Consider the following 21,738-nt stretch of genomic DNA (forward strand, 5'->3'; position numbering starts at 1 on the left):
GAAATGCCAAAAAGGCAATGAGTCTAACAGCTTAAAACAGAAGCTGATGAATAATTTCCTAATTTGATTAATCTAAAGAATAGCAAAATACTGAGAGGTGAAGTCCCAGAGGTCTTTGCACTGACATACGAAACAAATCACAAAGCTGGAAAACGATGAGGGAACAAATGGAACAGAAGAGTGGGAGCAAATGCTAGACAAGAATCCCAGAGGAGGACAAAGACTTAGAGGAACAGAATGAAGAAAACTTTCCTAAGTACAAAGTATTGTTGAAAAGGAGATTCCAAGCCGCAAAGATGCCTATTCTCCCTCCACTTCCACATCTCTGTAGGAGGAGGAAGAGTATTTATTGCTTCACTGTTTCTAACAGCAAACACCTGGGACCAGACAACACGCACCCAGCACGAAACACCAAAAAACACCAAAATTTCACCAAAGGAAGAAAGGTCTTTTTTAAAATTTAATTTTATTTATTTGACAGACAGAGATCACAAGGAGGCAGAGAGGCAGAGAGAGAGGGGGAAGCAGGCTCCCCGCTGAGCAGAGCCCAATGTGGGGCTCGATCCCAGGACCCTGAGACCATGACCTGAGCCGAAGGCAGAGGCTTAACCCACTGAGCCACCCAGGCGCCCCAAGGAATAAAGATCTTAAATGACCTCAACTTTCACCACCGGAATCTAAAGAGGAGCAAATGGAACCCAAAGTAAACGTAAGAGAGGAAATCACAAAGGCTGGAGCAGAAATAAATGAAATAAAAAACAGACACTAGGAAGTATGAATGAAGTCAAAAGTTGATTCTTCATAGGGCTGAGATGATGAACCTCTTGCCCGACTCGTGGGGGGAAGAGAAGGTACATGTCCCCACTGTCGGGGGTGAGAGGGTGGCACCGCCTGTTGCCCACAGACCCAACAAGTGCTACTACTAAGGAAATAATAGGATAATCCCATGCAAACAGATTAGATGACTGGGAGGAAATGCACACATTCCCTAGGGGACACATACTACTGAAGCTCACCGCACATGAACAGATAACCTCAATGCTTACTGACTTACTAAAGAAATCAAATTTGCAGCAAGTTATCCCCAAAGGTGGAGGAGCAGGTGAAGCTTTTTAGCTCATTGTAAGGCCAGTGTCATCCCGATATCAAAATCAGACACAAGATAATTTTAAGAAACTACAGACCAATACACCTCAGGAACACAGACGCAAAAATTAATGAAATTGTAGCAAATCAGATCTAATAATATATAAAAGGAAATTACATTATGGCTAAGTGGGGATTATTCCAAGGATGCAAAGTTGATTCTGAAGTGGGGGACAAAGGCAGAAAGAAATGCAGATAAAATGAAGTTTCCGTAGAACCCGCAGCTGACAATGTGTGAGGTAGGCAGAGTGTAATGCGCCTCCCGGAGCTCCCAGCTGTCTTCCCGCTGCTGCCTTGCTAGAGGGGGACCCACCTGAGCTTGACAATGTGGCCTCCAGGATCCTGTGTCTCCTTTAGCAGATGAAAAGTCATTTTGGAAACTTCCGGTGTCTCTACCTCCCCCGGCTCCGTAGTGTACCATCAGCAGCTCTTCACAATGCCGGGTAGCAGCCCTTCCTGCCCAGGGGTCCCATCTCCACGCTTTAATAAAACCCTCCCCTTTTGCACTGAAGATGTCTCAAGAATTCTTTCTTGGTCGTCATTGGTTTTGAACCCCACCACTTAAAGCCACATCAATTCTACATGAGAAAACCAATCAGTTAACAACAACAACAACAAAAACAAAAAACCCCATCAGTGTAACTGACTGTCTCAATAGACTAAAAAAGGAAAACCACGTGATCACCTTGACGGAGAAAAAACACCCGACCAAATCCCACACGCGCCATGCCCGATCGCTGGCAGCACACTTGGAGTCCCCCTCCTCGACCTGGAGGCCCGAATACAGACCACCTCCGTACAGCCCACACTGGGCGCGAGCCCTCAGGTTGGGTACAAGGCCACTTCCGTGAGACGCCAGCTAGCCAGGCCAGCAAACAGAAAAGAAAGGAGGCAGCGCAGTACTTCACTCGAACATGAAGATCTTAAACGTAGAAAACCCTGTGTAGCCTGTAAAGAGCTACTAGAATTACAAAGCGCATTTAGCGAGCTCTCAGGGTATGAGATTAAGGTATAAAAATAAGCGGCATTCGTAAACACTAGCTAGAAGCAACTGGAAATTAAGTTCAGATTACTGTTTACAACAGCATTACCTGTTTTTTTTTTTTAAAGATTTTATTTATTTATTTGACAGAGAGAGATCACAAGTAGGCAGAGAGGCAGGCTCCCCGCTGAGCAGAGAGCCCGATGTGAGGCTCCATCCCAGGACCCTGAGACTGTGACCCGAGCTGAAGGCAGAGGCTTAACCCACGGAGCCACCCAGGCGCCCCCAGCATTACCTTTTTTAGGGGTCACACCAATCACACAAGATGCGTGAAACCCACACAGTGAACTGCACAGATGCTGCTAAAAGAAATAAAAAACAGACCTAACTAGGTGGAGAGAGGCACCATTTTCAAGGGCTGGGAGATTCAGTATTAAGGTGTCAATTCCTCCTGAAATGGAGCTAAAAATTCAACGTAATCCCAGTCAGAACCTCTCCGGGTTTTTTGTAGAAACCGACCAGCTGGGCCACACCAGCTCTGCAAACAATGGACAAAGTGGAAGCCTCACACCACCCGATCTCAACTCGCCCTCAACAGAGAACATGCACGCACGGGACACGGGCACACGGAAAGGCGTTCCGCACGGCTGCTCATTAGGAAATGCAGACCGGAACCACAGCGACACACCACCTCACAACTATCACAACGGTTACAATTAAAAAGACTGACAAGACCAGGGTTGTGAGCCTGTGGAGCAACGGGATGCTCTGGGCCAGGGGGTAGGGGGTGGGGGTGGGGGATGTGGAAGGAGGCATCTGGGGTGGGAGATACTCTCCTTCTCTTGACTGTGGAGTTGCTGTCACAAGGCAGATAGATATATTTCAAAACCCTCAAACTGTGAACTTTAATAAGGCAAGTCTGCCTACATTCTATCTCACTAGACCTGCTTTTTTAATTAAATTCTTTTTATTAACATATAATGTATTATTTGCCCCAGGGGCACAGTCTGAATCGTTGGACTTACACAGTTCACAGCGCTCACCAGAGCCCATACCCTCCCCAACATCCATCACCAGCTGCCCCATCCCTACCCCCCACAATCCCCTGCCCTGCCTCTCAAATTCCTCATATCCGAGAGATCATATGATAATTAGACCTCTTTTGTTTTTTTTTAAAAAGGGAAAATACCTACACGAAGTAAGCAAATAACATGAAGCAAGCGCAGCCCCTCCGCCCTCAGCTCCTCTCAGCGTGCCGCACTGCGGGCGGGCCTGCCCATCCTTCACTGGTTCAAAGCGAGTGGGGAATATACATTTTTTTAAAAATAGGAGATCTCCTGGTTTTGCATAACTTACTGTAAATAACCTAAATGCTTATGTGGGGCAGGCAAAGCCTCGGAGTGTCAAATGTGGCAGCCCCCCGCCGCACACCCTGGCCTCTCGTCTCTCCGACACTGTACGTGGCTGCCCATATGCTTGCCCAGGCCCTGGGCGAACCCAGCATCCCCTCCCCACCTCATCATCCTGCCTTTCCAGCAGCCCTCACTGCTGGTGGGACCCAATGGCTTTTCCTGGGCACTTTCTCTCTGTCTCAGCCCCATGGCCTGTCGTGCCTATGGTCTGTGTCCCGCATCCTTCCGGAGGCGCACTCCCGCACCGCCCTCATCCCGTGCTTCCTCCGCTCCCCTCCCCCAATCTCCTCCTCCTCCACTGGGCTTGCCTGCCACGTGTTCCAGAGTAACACATGGTCAGAAACGTCCAAACACAAATCAGTTCTCACCTCTTTCGTCCAACCACCTTGAGGGAGGGTATTACCCTGTCAATGACTCCTACCCCACCTGGCCAGACGTACCCCCTCCCGCACGCACCCCCTCGTTACCCCTCCATTGCAGGGCCCCCACAGAGCTAGTTTCTCTCATTTCAAACAGCAAACACGGCCCCTTCCTAGACCTCCCCTCGCTCTCCATCCCACCTGCTCAGCTTCCACGGCCACACCACGGCCCCTCCCCGCTGACCCATGACCCACTCACACTCAGTACCTTTGATCTACTGGCAGCCCCAACACCCAAACATTTCTTTTTTTTTTTTTTTTTTTAAGATTTTATTTATTTATTTGTCAGAGAGAGAGAGGGAGAGAGAGCGAGCACAGGCAGACAGAATGGCAGGCAGAGGCAGAGGGAGAAGCAGGCTCCCCGCCGAGCAAGGAGCCCGATGTGGGACTCGATCCCAGGACGCTGGGATCATGACCTGAGCCGAAGGCAGCTGCTTAACCAACTGAGCCACCCAGGCGTCCCCACCCAAACATTTCTTAAACAAAACTAAACATCCCTGATCCGTCTTAAAATTCTGATTCCTAAAAGATACTCTACAGAAGCAAAACAACAAGCAACAGACCTAGAGAAGTTCAGAAGTTATCTGTAGCACGTCTCTCAAGGGCAGTCCAGCACAAAGAACACAGAGAAGAGTCCTATAAACAACAAAACCCAAACTGTTCAGGAAAAAACATGAGCCAGCGTTTCACGGAAGAAGAAATGTTATGGCCAACACACATGGAAATTCTCAACTTCGACGCAGTCAGACACATGCATGTCCAGACCATGAGAAGTTGCATCATATCTCTACCAAGTCAGACGAATTTAGAAGTTTAACAAAACCAGCTCCTGGGCTGGTGTGGATCAACAGGTTGTTACAGCTGTTGGTACCAAGGTCCCTGCTGCCACCGTGGGTAAAGCCACAGTCCTACAACCGAGCGTGCGGCCAAGACAACACGACCATTTGTGCGCAAGGAGGGAAAAGGTGCTCACAGCAGCGCCTTCAGGGTAGGGACGGGGTGAATGTCCACCACAGAGCAGGGAGCGTGGCGGACCGGCCCTGGGGCACGGGCAGTGGTGAAGACACTGGACAGCGACGTGCAGCATGGAGAATCTTGGGGACAGGGGAGTGAAAACCGCCCGGAAGCCAGAGACAGCTCAAAACAAAACCAAAAAATATATTTCTCTGGGAGTGTGTGTGTGTGTGTGTGTGTACAAAGATATACAACTGTTTGTTTTTAAAAGCAAGGCAGAGACAAACACAAAACCCCTGTTAACACTGGGGGGCATAGTGGATCAAACGGAGGGAAGGGCAGGTTGGCAGGGCCCCCACCCCACACCCGTGACAGGTAAATGACAACATCTCCGTGTGCATATGGTCCAAGAAGGAGGAAGAGCAAATGTTGGCAATCTGTTATCTTAAGACCCGTCAGAGTGAAGCATGACCCGTGAAGACGGACCCTACCACGTCGCATCTCCTACACCAGCGCGGAGACGTGCAGGGACGGACGGAGGGGAAGCCTGCTCCCCACGAAGGATGAAGACGCGATTGTAGGAAGAGTCAGGAAAGCATTACCTGTTATATGTGAATTCCACATCCATAGGTTCAAAGTTATATGCCTGCTCGAATTCTGGGTTAAGTTTAAGGGTTACATCTTCTTCATGAATCTAAAAAGGAAGCAGAACAATTAAATTCCCATACGTCATATTTGATCTGTTGAGACGATCTTCATCTAGCAACATGTCATGAAACACTCCACGGACTGGAGCTAAAATCTGGTATTTTAAGTCCTTGTGAAACCTATGAGGAGGATTAAATCACGGCGTCGTCACATCGTCCACAGAGGCCCCGGGCCCTGCAGGTGCCCACACCAGCTCACGTGCTGAGCTCCTCCCTGGCCACGCTCCAGAGATCTGGGCTCTGTGGAAACAAAGTGACAGCACAGGCCACGGCCTCGGAAGGACAATGACGCAGCGAGGGGCGCCTGCCGCACAGAGCCTTCACAAAGAGGACTCCCCTTCCAGCAGAACAGGGAACCAGACATCCTGGGACCCCCAGCCACCGCTAGGGCTTGCGCAGAAGGACTCCCGGAGGTCGGACAGAAAGGGAACTTCTGAGGAAGCACAGGGGGAAAGCGCGGGATGGAGAGTCCTGTGTCGAGCGAGTACAAACTGACAAAGCGGTGCTGGGAGAGCGGAGCCGTCCCGGGGAGACAGCGACACTGGCAGGAGTGAACACGGGGGCTGCCCTGTTGATGGGGCCTCTGCTTGCAGTGGAAGTCGCCGCAATCCCCTTACAAGGAGAGCAAGCCCAGCCCAGGGGCCCCGGGCTGCCCAGGGACCAAGGCTAACGGAAATGAACCTGTAGTTAAAAGGTCACTGAAGGAGCACCCAGGGAAGCAAATCACCAAGAGTGAGAGTCAGCACAGCCTGCACAGAGTTCGGGCCCCAGGACGTCACACGCTGCCGTTATCATTGCCAGGAGCTTGAAAAACCATGTGTGAAAAACTGAAAACCCAGACAGAAAAAGCCAATATAAAAAACCACAGGGCAACTTCCATGAATCAAGCAAAGCACGCAGAGATGAAAACCATGCGGAGATAGACTGAGTGGGAAGAGAAGAAATGACAAGGCCTGTTCCCAGGCACATGCTCTTGGTGACAAGAAGGCCCCTCTGTGGAGGTGGCCATGGTGGCTGGGGTCTGTGCAGGGCCCAGCCTTGGGAGACTTCTGTCCCTTGGCCCTGGATGTGCATGAGAGCACAGTGGCCCCACTGGAACTCCCTCTCCCACAACCGGACTCGAGGTTGAGAATCCGGGTTGCCTGCCCGCCCGTCATGGAAACACCAGTGTGGCGTCAGTGGGATAACTGCTCATCCTGGACGTGCGTCTTCTGCGCACCACGCCATCTGTGGGGCTCTTCTGAGGCCTTTTGGACCATCCTGGTCTCCAGCACCACTGCAATGGCCAAAAGTCAAACTACAGACAATCGAGAAAGGCAACGAGCTGAGACCTGTAGAGTTTACCGAGTCAACCGCGAAGTCCGTCGCTCCGAAGGAGCGCACTGTACGCACCAGCCCACCAAAGGCTCAGGAGGGGCGCTCAACGCTCCGGGCTGGGGCGCCTGTAGCTTCAGTGTGGGCCTGTCAGGCTCCGGCGCTCTTCAGCCGCGTGCAGACGAAAACGGCTTGTCAGCGTGTGACGGTGGCTACCCCCACCCGCGGGGCCAGAGAGACCTCCTACCTGTCATCTCTGGCACTGCTGCTCTGAGGAGTCTGTCCCCAGGGCATCTTCCCTGAGGGGCGCGACTGGATCCACCCTTTGGAAGCTAAGAGAGTCCGTGGTCTCTGCGGGCCTCTCGCATCTCTTGGCCAACAGCCAGCGGTGTTCAGGCCGGCAGAGCTGCCGTGCTCTGCAGCTGAGGCCGAGCGGCCGCCTCACTGGGAAGTCTGCGGCAACAGCAGGGAGGGCACCAGGCGTCGGCTCCCTCCCCAGTCATCTTAGGACAGCTTCCTGCGTTGGCATGGGCCAGCACCCTGTATTTTGGGGCAGAAGGCAGCCAACACAGCCGCAGAGGCCTGATGCCGCCCCTCCTTGGAATCCTTCCCAGACCCTGCCCCACCCCAGCCCGGGGCAGGGCTTCGGCATTTCCTCAGTTCTGGGCATCAGGCAGGAGCGGGCCTCCTCCTTCCCTTCACACGAACGCAGCAGGCCAGGCGGCGCGGCGGGGGGCAGAAGCAGGGGCGCGCCAGGAGGGCGTGCGAGAAGTCAGCCGGCTTCTCCAGAAAGGCCTTTAGAACTGCAAACCTTGAAGTGTATTTTTCCTTCCGAGGCGCTCTCTCCTGGAGCATGTTCGGAAAGCCCAAATTTGACTGAATGCAAACACCATGAACTTATAAGTAATAAAAGGTAAATATGGTTTATATAGCTGAAAATTACAGGGCTTTTTAAAGTTCTCTATATACATAATATATTTATTTAAATAGTCACTTTCTCCTGAAACTTCTGAAATGCCCTCAAAGGCTGAAGGGGCACCCCTGCCCAGCCTCGGTAGGAAGCTGACCTCGGACTGTGGGAAGAGCCGGCCCGGCCAGCGGGTCAGGAGCACTGCTCACCTCAATCACATAGCCGATGTACTCGATGACATGTCCATTGTACTCTTGAGTTTTTAAAATCAGCTTATCTCCTAGTTAAAAAATGTAGAACCACATGTAAAACTACAAAATCCCCAAATTTTGCTGTTGTACCCTAAAATCAAACATTTTGAAAAAGTAAAAAAGAAATCACTGGGACCAGCTGCATAAAACCAGCACCGCTGTGACCAGAGCGAGGGGCCGGGCACACCGCCAGTGCTGACCAGGTTTTACAGAAAATCCTAACCCAAAGCAAAGGAATGAGATAATGTGACTGCAGTGTTGCCAGTTAAAACACTCCTCCCCAGGGATGCCCATGGGGCTCAGTCGTGAAGTGTCTGCCTTCAGCTCAGGTCATGATCCCAGGGTCCTGGGATCGAGCCCCGCACTGGGCTCCCTGCTCATCCAGGAGTCTGCTTCTCCCTCTCCCTGCCGCTCTACTTGTGCTCTCTCTCTCTTTCTGCCAAATAAATAAATAAAATCTTTTTTTTTTTTTTTTTTTTTTTTTTTTTAAAAGTTTTTTTTTTTTTTTTTGTCAGAGAGAGAGAGGGAGAGAGAGCAATCACAGGCAGACAGAATGGCAGGCAGAGGCAGAGGGAGAAGCAGGCTCCCTGACGAGCAAGGAGCCCGATGTGGGACTCGATCCCAGGACGCTGGGATCATGACCTGAGCCGAAGGCAGCTGCTTAACCAACTGAGCCACCCAGGCGTCCCAATAAATAAAATCTTAACAAAACAAAACAAAAACATTCTTCCCCTGACGGGGGGGTTTAGCGTCTGCTGATCCTGCTAGTAAAACGTGACACGTAATGGACCCACCTGCATATAGAGAAGGTCTACTTTCAGCCAGTCCTGGGACCTCCAGAACCAGCAGGTCACCGTTTCTTTTCAAGGTGACCCCACTCATGTTATACTCTTTCAGTTCTAGTTCTGCATGAATCTCTTCAAGCCAGAGCAAAGTTGAAAACTTTTCCTTGTAGTTCGACATGTTCAAAAGCTGGAAATAAGAAAGCCGGCAAATGAGTGAGAGCAGTCACACCTCCGGGGCCCCCGTGGTCCAGGAAAGCGGCAGCACTAAGTCCAAGCACTGAAGCTCAGACGAGAGGGAGGTAATAATGGCTCTTGAACACGGACGCGCAGGCGGCACAGGACGGTGGTCCTGAGGTTGGGGAGACTACCTCAGGGAGCCCTGCAACTGCTCCAGCCCCTTCCTGGACAGTTTCCAGGCCCGGATGCAGAGAGCCCAGGGGAGCTGTGTGGGCTCTGCGCTGAGGAGATGGAGCTGGGGTCCAAGGAGGCCGAAGGGGCAGTGTGCCACAAAGGTCCGCAGAGCTTCAGAGGGTCCCCATTGAACTGTCAGCTGAGCACTGGTCAGTGCATGAGGGTAAGAAACCATGTCAGGCTGGGACACCCACCCGATGGTGTGAGAGCAGGTTCCTCAGCCCTGGCACGACCAACACCTGGGCTGCGCCTTCTCTGGGGTGCGGGCCGTCCTGGGCACTGTAGGGCACTTACTGCATTCCAGGCCCCTACCCACTTGTTGATACTAGCACCCCCAGCCGTGACAACCAAAAATGTCTCCGGGGAGGACAAGTGTCACCTGGTGGGAACCACTGAATTAGTGGGAATGATTCACAGAGCTCACACAGGGCTGAGAACCGTGTGAGTCCCACCAGCCCGAATGGAAAAGCTTGTAATAGATGAGACTTCGGATGGACGGGATATTCAGAAGGGCGTCAGCCCTAAACTAAACACCATTCTGGTCCTACCGGAAAAGGCTTAAAGCCAGGCTAGAAAGTATCTGTTTCAAAGTAACTCAATTGCATCCCAGAACAAACCGCAGAATATTTTCAGGAACAGTAAAACACCCCAACAGCCAACAAGGTAAAATCCAGAATGTCTGGCATCCAAACAAAGATTACGAGGCTTAGAAAGAAACAGAAAATACAGCCCATAACGGGGAGGAAAGCCCCTCAGCGGAGCCAAAACAGACGCGTGGCGGAGCTCCAGATGAGCTCACCAGAGCAGCTCTTACTCGGAAGCAGGAAAAGACTGAGCCTGTGCAGGGGACACAGAAGACCGGGAAAGAGCACTGCACTGCGGGAGAGGAGAGCCACCACGTGTGACATGAAAATACCCTGGATGCACGCTGCTGAGGAAAATGCTAGTGAACTGGACTGGTCACAGGGACCTTCCAAAACGCAATGCAGCGGAAAAGCATGGAAGAAAAGTGGGCAAAGAGGCACCGAGCGGTGGGGCAGCTCCAACGGGGCCAACGTAGGGCCAGTGCACAGGCAATGGGTATCTGAAAAAGGGGTTCAGCAGAAAGAGCCTCTGAAGACAAAATGGCCAGAAATTACCCACTTTAAAAAAAAAAAGATTTTGGGGCGCCTGGGTGGCTCAGTGGGTTAAGCCGCTGCCTTCGGCTCGGGTCATGATCTCAGGGTCCTGGGATCGAGTCCCGCATCGGGCTCTCTGCTCAGCAGGGAGCCTGCTTCCCTCTCTCTCTCTCTGCCTGCCTCTCTGTCTACTTGTGATCTCTCTCTGTCAAATAAACAAATAAAATCTTTAAAAAAAAAAAAAAAAAAAAAAAAAAGATTTTATTTATTTGACAGACAGAGATCACAAGTAGGCAGAGAGGCAGAAGCAGGCTCCCCGCTGATCAGAGAGCCCTATGCGGGGCTCGATCCCAGGACCCTGAGATTATGACCTGAGCCGAAGGCAGAGGCTTAAGCCACTGAGGCACCCAGGTGCCCCAGAAATTACCCAAATTTGAGGAAAACTATAAGCTCACGTATCCAAGAAGCTCAGAGCACCCCAAGCCAAGAAATTAGAAGAAAACTACACTAAAGGCAAATTGTAAATTAAATTTTCATAAAAACAGTAATAAAGAGAAAAACTTAGACTCTGACTGGGGCGGCGGTGAGCAGGGCCCTGTGTTAGGGAAAAAAAACCCACGCTATATGTAGAAGAACAAAACCTGAAAGGAAAGCTGACGTTTCACGGAAAACACAGTGAGCCAGGAGACAGCAGAATGGCAGTTTTGAAAATTCCAGCCCAGAATTCAAGACCCAGCAAAATCAGCTTTCAAAAACGGAGGTCAAATACCTCCGCCCCCACAGGAGCGGAAAGGACCGATTCCTGGCGGACGAGTGCCACAGAGGCTCACATGCTCGGCAGAAGCCCCGCGGCGCTGCACACCCGAGCTAGCCCAACACCGCTCTCCACATGTGGCTCCTCGTCTAAACGTCCTTCCGGCTGAAGAGGACTGAAGACCCCGTTCCCAGGCTGCATCTACTTACACAGATCGCCAAAGAGGGAACCAACCTCTGGTGGCAGAAAGCCACCCACGGGAGGCCTAGGGACAGGGCCGGGGGAAGGGAGGGCTCACTCAGGGCAGTGGGGGGAGATAAACTCCTCCTCTCGACTGTGCAGGGGTCACAGCGCACACCTCGGAGTGTGCTCCTGCCATGGGCGCAGGCCGCTGCCCGTCTGTCCCGCCTCAGTGAAGCTGATGACAGGAAGGCGCTGAGAGCCGGGCACCCTCATGGGCAGGGACGGGATTAAACAAACCAGCAAACCACGCCAGCAGGGCAGCTGTGGAGCCAGCGGCCACAGGGTCCTGCTCACCGCCGCGCCTGGCAGTTTTACTCCCACTGTCCAGCAGGAGCGCGCTCCTTCCTTCTGTCTGCATGAGGAAGGTCCCTTCCCAGTGCCAGGCTCAGGGGAAGCGGAGTTGGGGAAACGCAGACTCACACGACACTCCTAACGGCTGCGTCTGCACCAGCAACAGTCACCTGGCCTCTGGGGACCCCCCCATTTCTTTCTTTTTTTTTTTTTTTAAAGATTTTATTTATTTATTTGTGTGTGTGAGAGAGAGAGAGAACACAAGCAGGCAGAGAGGCAGGCAGAAGCAGAGAGCGAAGCAGGCTCCCCGCTGAGCAAGGAGCCTGATGTGGGACTCGATCCCAGGACCCCAGGATCATGACCTGAGCCGAAGGCAGCGGCTTAACCCACCGAGCCACCCAGGCGTCTCAGGACCCCCCATTTCTAAGGCCCGCCCGCTGCCACAGAAGCTGGTTCAGGTGTGGGATTCGCCACAAACAGCGCAGTGCCTTCCTGACAAGCTTCCCCACTTCTGTATGCGGCCTGCCCCAGCCCTACTCCGCCAGGGCAGCAGCCGCCTCCCACCTCTGCGTCTCAGCGTGCCCCTCGCTGGATGTGCCATCTCCCTCCCTCTTCCAGAACGCCAGCAAGTCCTTGGGGAGGGGCCATCTCCTGCCCGTGCCCAACTGCACTGCAGCTTCGTGGGAGCCTCTCCTGCCTGCCCAGCTAGGGGCCCAGAGCCGGGCAGACAGGGGGGCCTCACTGCTCCCTCTAGCATCTCCTCCTGTTCAAAGACAGCCCCTCCCCAGGGCCCCAGCTTCCTCCTAAGCCTTCTCTCCTCTGCAGACCACCCCACCTCCGTCTGCTCTTTCCTGCCGCACGCCCTCAGCCCACAAACAGGCCTCATGCTGGCTCATCCTCAACCAAGCTCTAACCATGTCTCGCCCCAGCTGCTGTCTGGTCTCTTCTCTCATCACCGGGGCGCTGCTCATCTGCTCTTCAGCCGATGGACCCCCAAGCTCTGTGGGGAGTGCCCTCCTGCTCAGAGGGCCGCACTCTCCCCTCTGACAGCAGACGTGACACTTCCCTCGCTCCTGGACCTGGTGTCCACGTGCACACAGGCATGTGCTCTGTCGACCCTCGGCTCGTCTCCATGCCACTTCTCCCCTGCCAGGGCCTCACCCCTTGTCTGGCATCAGCACCACCCGAAACAGCAGACGGGCCGGACAAGCTCCCTCCCATGAGCCCAGTGACGGGCTCGCACACAAAGCAGCCCCACCGCCGCACGGAGTGGGTGATGGGAGGGCGCTCCAGGCACAGGCAGCCCACGTGAGACCTCATGTGCTTGCCCTCGCCCCAGCCACCGGCCTGTGGAGCTGCAGGGCTTTCCCACACACGTCCTGCCTTCTCAGTGGCTCGGTTTTATCCCGAATGGAAAGCCGTTGAGAGGCAGGCCGCTGGCCTAGCTGCGCGGGCGGCAGTGGGCATCCCCACAAGCAGTGTCAACAGCAATGACCCTACCCCTCATTACCCCGGTGTTCCCAGCTACCTGCAGGGACAAGCTGAGGTCTGAACCCGAGCAGGGTTCATCCTGAGTTTGTTGGAAAACACTCAAATGTGGCAGAAAAGATTTCATATCAGATACATTTCCTACCTCTGCGAGCAATGGCTGAAAATTCAGAATGTCAATTTTTTGTTCCACACATTTCTTAAGTCTATCTGGTACTGGATACTGTGGAAGAAAACTTGGAAGTTGTCGTCTTGAGTTCCTAAAAAAAAAAAAAAAAAAAGGCACAAGTCAAAATTCTTAATCGCCCTGTGTCTCAGACAAGCCATTCACACTCAGGCATCCTTCTCTGCTTTGGAAAGACTAAAGGTCCTTTGAGAACCAAAAATAAATGTGAGCTGGCGTGAGTCTGGAGTTTGCAAACTTACTTCAGGTGCTTTGGGATCCTTCCCGCATACCAGCTCTCACAGAGCCCTCTCGTGTCCTCCAGCAGAGGAGAGCAGGGCCACCGTGCCCAAGAATCCCTCTGAGCCAGGACTGAGAGCACAGGTCCTGAGCTCCCGCTCCGCTCTTACAGCGGCTGTGAGCCTAGAGCATCAGAACACTGCGGCAGGAATGCCACAACACGTTCAGCAAAGGCTGCTCTCTCTGGGTCCTGCTTTTCGGCCTGGAGTTTGGGGAAACTGGGGATCCCCCTCGAGCTTCTGTCTTTCCCCAGAAAGGTGTGTGGGGAGGAGTCACTGAAGTCAGCCACCATCAGGATGAACACAAGTCCTGCTGTGGACAGGTCTAAGGCAGCTCGAGAAGCGACTGGCAAGCAAACAGCAGGAAAAGAGACAGTGGGGAAGCGGCGACACGTCACTGGGAGGCCCAGCGACCCTCTGATTATGCGCACCCGCACGCACTGAAGAAAGGTACTGCTCCCTATTCCAACCCTGCGTCCAGCTCCTGCCTGAGTGCAGCGGCGGAGGGGGACACGCAGCTCTGACCCCCTTACCCCACAGTCACCTCCCTTGGATATCGCTGTGGCTCAGCTCCGGACGGAAAGGTTGCTTAGAGAGAAGTTCTGTGGCAGAAAGGCCTTCAGAGCCACCACAAGCAGCACCGGGGAGGCCCGACACCTGCCACCCGCGACGCAGGTCTGCGGCAAGGGCTCCGCCAAAGCACACCCGTCAAGTACGTGTGGAAGCAGAGGCATTCGGTGAGAGCCACTCTTAATTAGGAACACGAACACGACGAAGGGGACACACACTGTGGGGCCCTCCCCAGAGACCGAATCGTAGGAAACACCCGGCCCCGCCCCCCCGAGAGTGACGAGAGGAAGAGGCGCCCGCCCCGCTGCCCCCGGCGTCACGCCAGGACGCGGCCGCTGCCGCAAGTGGAGCCCGCACGGCTCTCACACCGCGCACACTCGATTCGCACGGCTCTTCCGCTCACGGCACCTTTTCTGTGTGGTCACCACGACTGTAGTTTTTGCGGGTGTGAGCGCGGTGGCACTTCTCGACTTCTTCCATGAAAACGGCTCTCGGACGGGTATAAGCGACTCCTCCTGGCTCACGACAGTCACCTCGAGGAAGCGGCCGATGACGAAGCCGGAGAAGCAGAGCAGGAGGAGCTCCCGGCAGCGGCCGGGGTCGCTTGGAGGAACGAGAAGATTCAGATTCAGACTGACTTGCAAGTGAGGTGCGCAGACCCGGAAGAACTGCTCTGCGCACGTGCACGGAGCGTCGGCTACGAAACCACAGTCACCCTTAGCTTTGCGTAATTTCCATCAGAGAACACGAACTTGCTAAACCAGGCGTCTTCCCACAATAACATCAGCCACTGAAACTGCTCTGTGGTTCCCAAACTTAGAGCAATAGGGGAGACGCTGTCAGTGTTCTCAAGTTTCAATCGGAATTGTGTAATTTACCAAAAATAAACAGCTTTTGCTTTATTTTCTGCCCAATTTCCTACTGCTGCTCCAAGGCAGGCTCTCCTGGAGGCACCATACTTGGTGCTCACCTGCTGCCTTCCACCGACTTCTGCCCGTCACGTCTAAAAGGTCATTTAAAGAGGCGGCACCGCACAGCTCTGACTAAAGGGCTGTTTGTGGGAATGGCTGCCCCAGCCGTGACGGCGGTGGGCTTGAAGCAGGGGGTGGTTTAATCAGAGCCACATTAAAAAAAATCTATTTTATTTGAGACAGAGGGAGAGAGTGAGAGAGCACGGAGCAAGGGTGAGGGCGAAGCAGACTCCCGACGCTTCACAGCCTGAGCCAGCTCGGTGACCAGAGTCAGATTTTTAAAAAGACTAAGAATTAGCAACTGTGGAGAGCTGTAGAGCGCTGCCAGAACGTAAGCGGCCCGCTGCCCAGACGCGGGACTGGGGGTGGATCGGATTATACACAGGCCTCCCAGAAAGCGAGGCCTCAAACCCCTGTCCCCAGAGCTTGGACCTGGCCAGCTGCCCAGCTGGAGATGAGGGGCAGGAAGGCCTCAGCTGAAGGCACTGGCGGGGAGGGGAGGAGCCGTGGCCAAGGGGCTGAGAGTGGATGGACTGACAGGACTGAGGGTCAGAAACTGGGGTGAGTGGGGGGGGGCGTGCAGGTTATCAGGCCGGGGGAGGCCACGCTCTGGTCAGTAAACTCTCTCAAACCATTTTCTCCACCAGTGCTTTTCCTTCTTTTTTATTTTTCTCATCAGAATAGGTAGGAATACTTTTATAACCTCCAACGTAGAGTATCACCCACGACACCTAAAGACCCAAAGACAAGAATGTCCCCAAGGAGAACACACTCCCAGCCCTCCAGCCACGTACCCCGCATCGCATGCGATCACGACCGGGGCTCTTGCACCGGGAGGGATGAGCCCTTCTGGCTCCAGCTCTGTCATCTGCTCCCCCCGCCTCCTCTCTTCTTTGTCCCCATCTTCTTCACAAGCACAGTCGTCTGGGAGATGGAATTTAAATCCAGATTAGATCAGAAGCGAGGCGGTCTCGGACAGTGGTACCAGGCTAGTGGAAATGCATGCGGACACACAAAATGCCAGACAGTAGGTGACAAAAACATCAGTGGACAGCGGCCAGCCCTTCCTGAGTCTGGAACCACTCGCAGGAAGCAGCACATCTAAAGGGTCTCGGCCGAGCTATTCTTGTCTTCTGCTCGGTCCTAAAGACAGGAGCCCAGAACCAAAAGAGCACAGCAAGTGCCGTACCAGGCCGGAGCCCAGGGAGCAGCAGCACCCTGTCGCGCAGAGCCCACGGGCCTACGGCTGGCCGACCGGACACAGTGGCAGGAGAACCATCTACCTGGAGAGACGTCTCTGCTGTTCACACCGCTCTCTGGCGCTTGACAGGTTGTGTTTTTTTGGTAGGTCTCTAGTGAGTCAGTATTTTCATCTGAAAAATTCGTCTCCTTCCTGGGAATGGGAACAAGAGACCCTACTGGGCACTTCTGGGTTTTCTCCAGCGTTTGAAACCTGAATTGTTTAGTTTTATCCCAGCCGGCCAGTTTACAGCTGACTAAGTTTTGAGGAATATCTCCTTTGTTCCTGGAAAAAGAAAATGAGCCATGAATACAGACAAGATTCCTGAAGCTAAAATAGTCACCTGCCATAAAACACATAATTCACTCTGGGCGAAAAGTGACTGCAAATAGCTTTTTTTTTTTTTTAAAGATGTTATTTATTTATTTGACAGAGAGAGATCACAAGTAGACGGAGAGGCAGGCAGAGAGAGAGAGGGAAGCGGGCTTCCTGCCGAGCAGAGAGCCCGATGCGGGACTCGATCCCAGGACCCCGAGATCACGACCTAAGCTGAAGGCAGCGGCCTAACCCACTGAGCCACCCAGGCGCCCCTGCAAATAGCTTTATGAATAGAAGTAAAAAGGATACTTTAGGGTGAAAAACTTCTGAGAGATCTCCATGAAGGAAAAAATAAACAGCCAAAATAAAGTTGGTTCTACAGAAATTCCTTTTTTTTTTTTAAAGATTTTATTTATTTGACAGACAGTAGTAGGCAAGTAGGCAGAGAGAGAGAGGAGGAAGCAGGCTCCCCGCTGAGCAGAGAGCCCGACGCGGGGCTCGATCCCAAGACCCTGAGATCCTGACCTGAGCCGAAGGCAGAGGCTCCAACCCACTGAGCCACCCAGGGGCCCCGACGTGACTTTATTTAAGTGACAGACTTACTCTATCCAGATCACCAGACTTTTACTTTCTCCTTCCTTTAATGTTCCAAAATTTGTCATCCTCGTGACTTCAATACCACCTTTGTTCTTCAGTAAAAGGGCTCCACAGAACTCATCGGTAGCCTCTTCAAAGGCAGCAGGGTCCCTGTAGAGAGCACCCCAAGAACAGCATCACGGGAGCAGACACCCAGAAGCTCTACCACCGCCTCCCAGCCACATTCCTTTCAGACGTGCCGCACCCCAGCACCAGGCCAGCAGTGACATGAGGGACGGACTGTCCATCCCCCAGGGACGTATGGCCACAAACCACATACAGAGTTCCTACAAAGAATTTTGGAGAATGACAGCAAAACACCTTGAAGAAGAAAATTACAAATTCTCAAAGGTCTAGGTAAAGGGAAGTGACGTGGTGGTAATATCTTGAAGGAGTTCCTGATTCTGGGAACATGCCGGGGGAGAGAGTGTTCGATTCTCTTCTCTTCAGGCTGCCAGGAGGGGTGAGGGGAGGCACCCTCCCTTCATGGACCCCGATCCCCTGCATTCTGTGGACACTGGTGGGAAGCAGGCGGCTTCCTTCTTCTCACTGTGCTCCCACAGTGCTCATCTAGACGGTGGGGCCCGGCCACACCCTCAGTGCCATTCTCGACCACACTGGCACCCCCTCCTCAGCCAGCTCCTGGCCCTCAAACTCCTCCCGTCCACACATTCCTCCCTGCAATGTCACCCCCAACCCTTCCTTTCTCTTCCCAGCCACAGTGCGCGCGCGGACAGCAGCAACCAACCCCTCTCACGCCTCCCACAGCTCACATGGCCTCGCACCGCCCTCACCCCAGAGCCAGGCGCCGCGGAAGCAGAGTCTGAACCGCTGGGACAGCCGCGAACGGAGGCCCGAGAAGCACAAGCACAGGAGGGTCGGGGACGACTGGAAGGTCTCCGGCTCCAGCCACCCAGCAAACACAGGTGGGCGGATCAGGAGGAGAGTGGGAGCTCTGCTTTGTGCTCAGTAACTGGTGCCTTTGCAACACTCAACTGGGCACCCACACAGCGGGTCGAGGATTGTACACACAGGGCTGATACCGGGGCCTCGGGACCAGCTCGTGGACAGAACCCCACAGAGCCTCACTGCCCCACGCCGTCGCCAGGAGCCTCCCCTCAGGGGTCCGGAAGCCCGAGTGAGGTGACAGCACATGGGCTCTCCCAGGGCAGAAGCGTGGCAGTGCCCCCAGGGCTGGCGCAGGGCCGGCACACAGGGCACCGACTGCCCACCTGCTTAAGGGCGGCACGCTCATCCCCACTGTAAATCCAGGGAACGGGAACCGACCGCTCACAGGCTGGGAGCTCCCCGGACCCAGCACATTCCCTTCGTCGACCACTCGCCTTCTAATCCACTACGCTGACTAGGAGGTTACGAGGGAATTCTCAAATCACAGGGTTTGGGCTTGGCTCACAGCCAGCGTCCAGGGACGCAGGTGGAAAAACTTCCCTTGCCTGTGAAGATGACTACGGAGGCAGTCAAGGGAGAAACTTCATGCAGTGCTGGGGCCAGAGAGTGACCCCCCCCCCCACGGACAGCCAGCGCCGCCCAGACCTACATCAGCCCAGGGGCCACCTGAGGAGGCTCCCCAGACACTGACCACCCACAGCCAGGGAACCCTTCGGTTGTGCCCCCACCCATTCAGCTGACGCTCGTCCCCACCTGCTCTAAGCCACCGCTCCTCTCCAACACCGTACACGCCGAAATGCCACACAGCGGGCTAAAAAGTGCTCACACGAAACCGCAACAGACTAGACAATACGGATCTAGACCTGGAGACAAATGGTAAGTCAGTCCAACCAACACACGTGGCCCTGAAGCCCGAGACGGCAACTGCTTTCCCTCTGATGGTCAGTGAGGGCAGGACCGGCCGCCATCCTCCTGCACCCGTGCGGTCAGGAGCCCAAGCAACTGCAGTGCCATTCTTCAAGCACTTCTGGCCTCAAAAGAAGAGTCAAGGAAACATATTTTTACGGCACAGGTGTTTCCTTAACCTGGGCATCTGCCTCCAAGTGGCTATGATGCCTAACGTGGGAAGCGGGCCTCCCAGTTTCTGCCCCAGGGCTCCTGGCTGCTCGCTACCAAGATGGCGACAGAACCAGTGGGGAAGCCCGAGAGCCTCATTCGCACACAGGGAGGAGCCACACGACTCATCCGGCACAGACCCAGGGCAATGGGCTCCTGTCGTGTCTCATGCTTACACCACTGAGTCCTTTCCTCGGAGCTAAAAGCAGACCTCCTGTGCCCGCCAGGCCCTCGTGGGTGACGAGAGGACGTAAGGGCAATGTGTCTGGCTTTACCGCCCCACAGATGGGCCAGAGTCATCCTCCAACAGCGGAGCAGGGTCCTGTGGGGGCAGGGCAACTAGGCACTGAGTGGCCAAGGACGACAGCGTCTGCTGGACAGGAGAGGGGCACGGCTCCCCACCCACACACCTCCACAGCCTTGAGCCAGGTGGTCCATCTTCTAGAGTCTCCCTGTCTGTAAACCAATGGCGCTCCCCACTGCACTGCCCCCGACAGATCCCACACGCACACCCCGAGGTGCCCAAAGAAAGGCATGGAGGCAAGTACTCAACGTGTAGCAGGAAACAGGACGCGAACTCCTTCCTGCACAGAACCTGCACCCTGGGAGGTCCGCTGATACAGGGATAACTAAGGAGAACGTACAGTAAGCTCACTGGAGGTGAGTGCTAGGGAGGAAAGCAGCCAAAGAAAGGGAGCAGGAGGCAGGGCACGGCAGCCATTACACTGAAGGCTCGGAGAGGGCCTCGCGGTGCTTCAAAATCATGTGGGACAAGCGGCACAGAACGAACACAGACACGAGAGATTCAGTAATTCTAAGGGGCCCCTGGGTGGCTCAGTCCATTAAACGTCTGACTCTCGGTTTTGGCTCAGGTCCTGATCTCAGGGTCATGAGACTGAGCCTTGCATCAGGCTCTGCGCTCTGTGTGGTCTCTTCTTGGGACTCCTTCCTTCTCCCTCTGCCCCCACAAATGAATAAATACATCTTAAAAAAAATTAAGAACCTACTATGTCCAACATGTTCTAAAAGGTACCAACACGTGAAAGAAGAACGAAAGCTATAAAACCACCAAAATGTGAACATTGCTGATGCGAGATCAAGAATTAAGAAGGAACTGTTAACCTCGACTTTAACCAACCACAGAGACCGCTGAAAACCTTCCAGAAGATACTTTCCCCCTTTAACCACACAGCTCAGGATTTGGACAGGCTATTACCTGGGCTCGTTAAAGCTACTCTTAAAATACACTTCAACTGGGCCTCCCCAAAGAAGCAAGCTGTTTCCTCGTTACCGTCTTTCCACGGGGGTCATGCACAGGGCTCTCCAGACATAGCATGACTGGCTGCTCTCCACCACCACGGCACTGACCATGTCATGTCTTCGAGGCACGTATCCCTCGGCAAGTTTCAGAGAGTCCAAGGTGAAGAAGATGCTGTCATCTATCACCCCGTTTCTACCGCAGAGGCTAGAAATGCAGACCTGCGAACACAGTAATTCATGACTGTGGGAACACGTGCCACACCAGGGCCTGCCTCTCCAAACCAGCCCGTCTCGGGTTGGCCTCCAGAACCAGAAACACACACCTGGTGCGCTGTTTGGCAACACCTCACCTGGGCCCCACTGCAGACAAAGTCCAGCCTCTGGTGTGGAGTGGGGACCCTGGTCTTGGAGGAGCAAAGCCCTGAAGATTTCATGAGTGTGTGAGGGCCTCAGAGCCAAGGCTGAGGTTGTGCAGTCAGAGTGTGTTGGGTGGCCGGTGCTCACTCCCCATGTCTCCGCCCCAGCCCAGCACACGCTGTCACCTGCACCCCTGAAAACTCGTGTCCAGTGCCAGAGCATGCCGGCCTCTACGGGCAAGCTCCGGTCCTTCACCCACCGTCTTGCTCCCAGCAAGTAGAACGTTTGCACCTTCTGCGTAAACTACAGAAACAGAATTTCATCGTAGGAGCATGCCAGGTGATCTCCAGTGATCTCCTTAAGGAAATCCGCATTCTCAGCAAGGAAACAGCTTGACTTCCCGATGCACCCAGGAGAAGCCTGGGCCGGAAAAGACAGGAAGGTAATAAGGATAGGCGAGGGCTGGCACCTACCCTGTCCACGCGCTTGTACCTCAGCGGCTTCACGGAGATGGCCTCGCTGTTCCACGTGCCCGGCCGGATCCAGTACTCCGCCTCCACCCAGTCTCCCTTGCAGGGCTGGAAACCTCCAAGCAGGGAAACCACAGTGCTTACTTGGTAATGTTGGTTATACCAAAGTATACAAGTCATTCTGAGGTTATGATACACTGAAACCATTTCTCTTCTACCCAAGAAACCCGTTTTCAACCTTAGT

The 21,738-nt window shown here is 53.9% G+C and overlaps 1 protein-coding gene across 1 annotated transcript in view; it reads right to left on the reverse strand.

Annotated features, from left to right (window-relative positions):
- LOC111157580 (Mov10 RISC complex RNA helicase like 1) overlaps nucleotides 1-21,738 on the reverse strand; it is a 58,151-nt gene that overhangs the window by 25,149 nt on the left and 11,264 nt on the right. Inside the window, exons 4-13 of the mRNA XM_022519118.1 lie at nucleotides 21,498-21,610; nucleotides 20,699-20,886; nucleotides 17,350-17,493; nucleotides 16,472-16,713; nucleotides 15,983-16,112; nucleotides 14,626-14,820; nucleotides 13,331-13,445; nucleotides 8,890-9,067; nucleotides 8,054-8,124; nucleotides 5,516-5,607 (exon numbers count right to left, since the gene is read on the reverse strand). Coding sequence (XP_022374826.1) covers nucleotides 5,516-5,607; nucleotides 8,054-8,124; nucleotides 8,890-9,067; nucleotides 13,331-13,445; nucleotides 14,626-14,820; nucleotides 15,983-16,112; nucleotides 16,472-16,713; nucleotides 17,350-17,493; nucleotides 20,699-20,886; nucleotides 21,498-21,610 — 1,468 coding nt within the window. The remainder of the gene's footprint in view (nucleotides 1-5,515; nucleotides 5,608-8,053; nucleotides 8,125-8,889; nucleotides 9,068-13,330; nucleotides 13,446-14,625; nucleotides 14,821-15,982; nucleotides 16,113-16,471; nucleotides 16,714-17,349; nucleotides 17,494-20,698; nucleotides 20,887-21,497; nucleotides 21,611-21,738) is intronic.

This window comes from Enhydra lutris, unplaced genomic scaffold (genome assembly GCF_002288905.1).
Source record: "Enhydra lutris kenyoni isolate GAN:26980312 unplaced genomic scaffold, ASM228890v2 scaffoldscaffold55, whole genome shotgun sequence".
Classification (NCBI taxonomy): domain Eukaryota; kingdom Metazoa; phylum Chordata; class Mammalia; order Carnivora; family Mustelidae; genus Enhydra; species Enhydra lutris.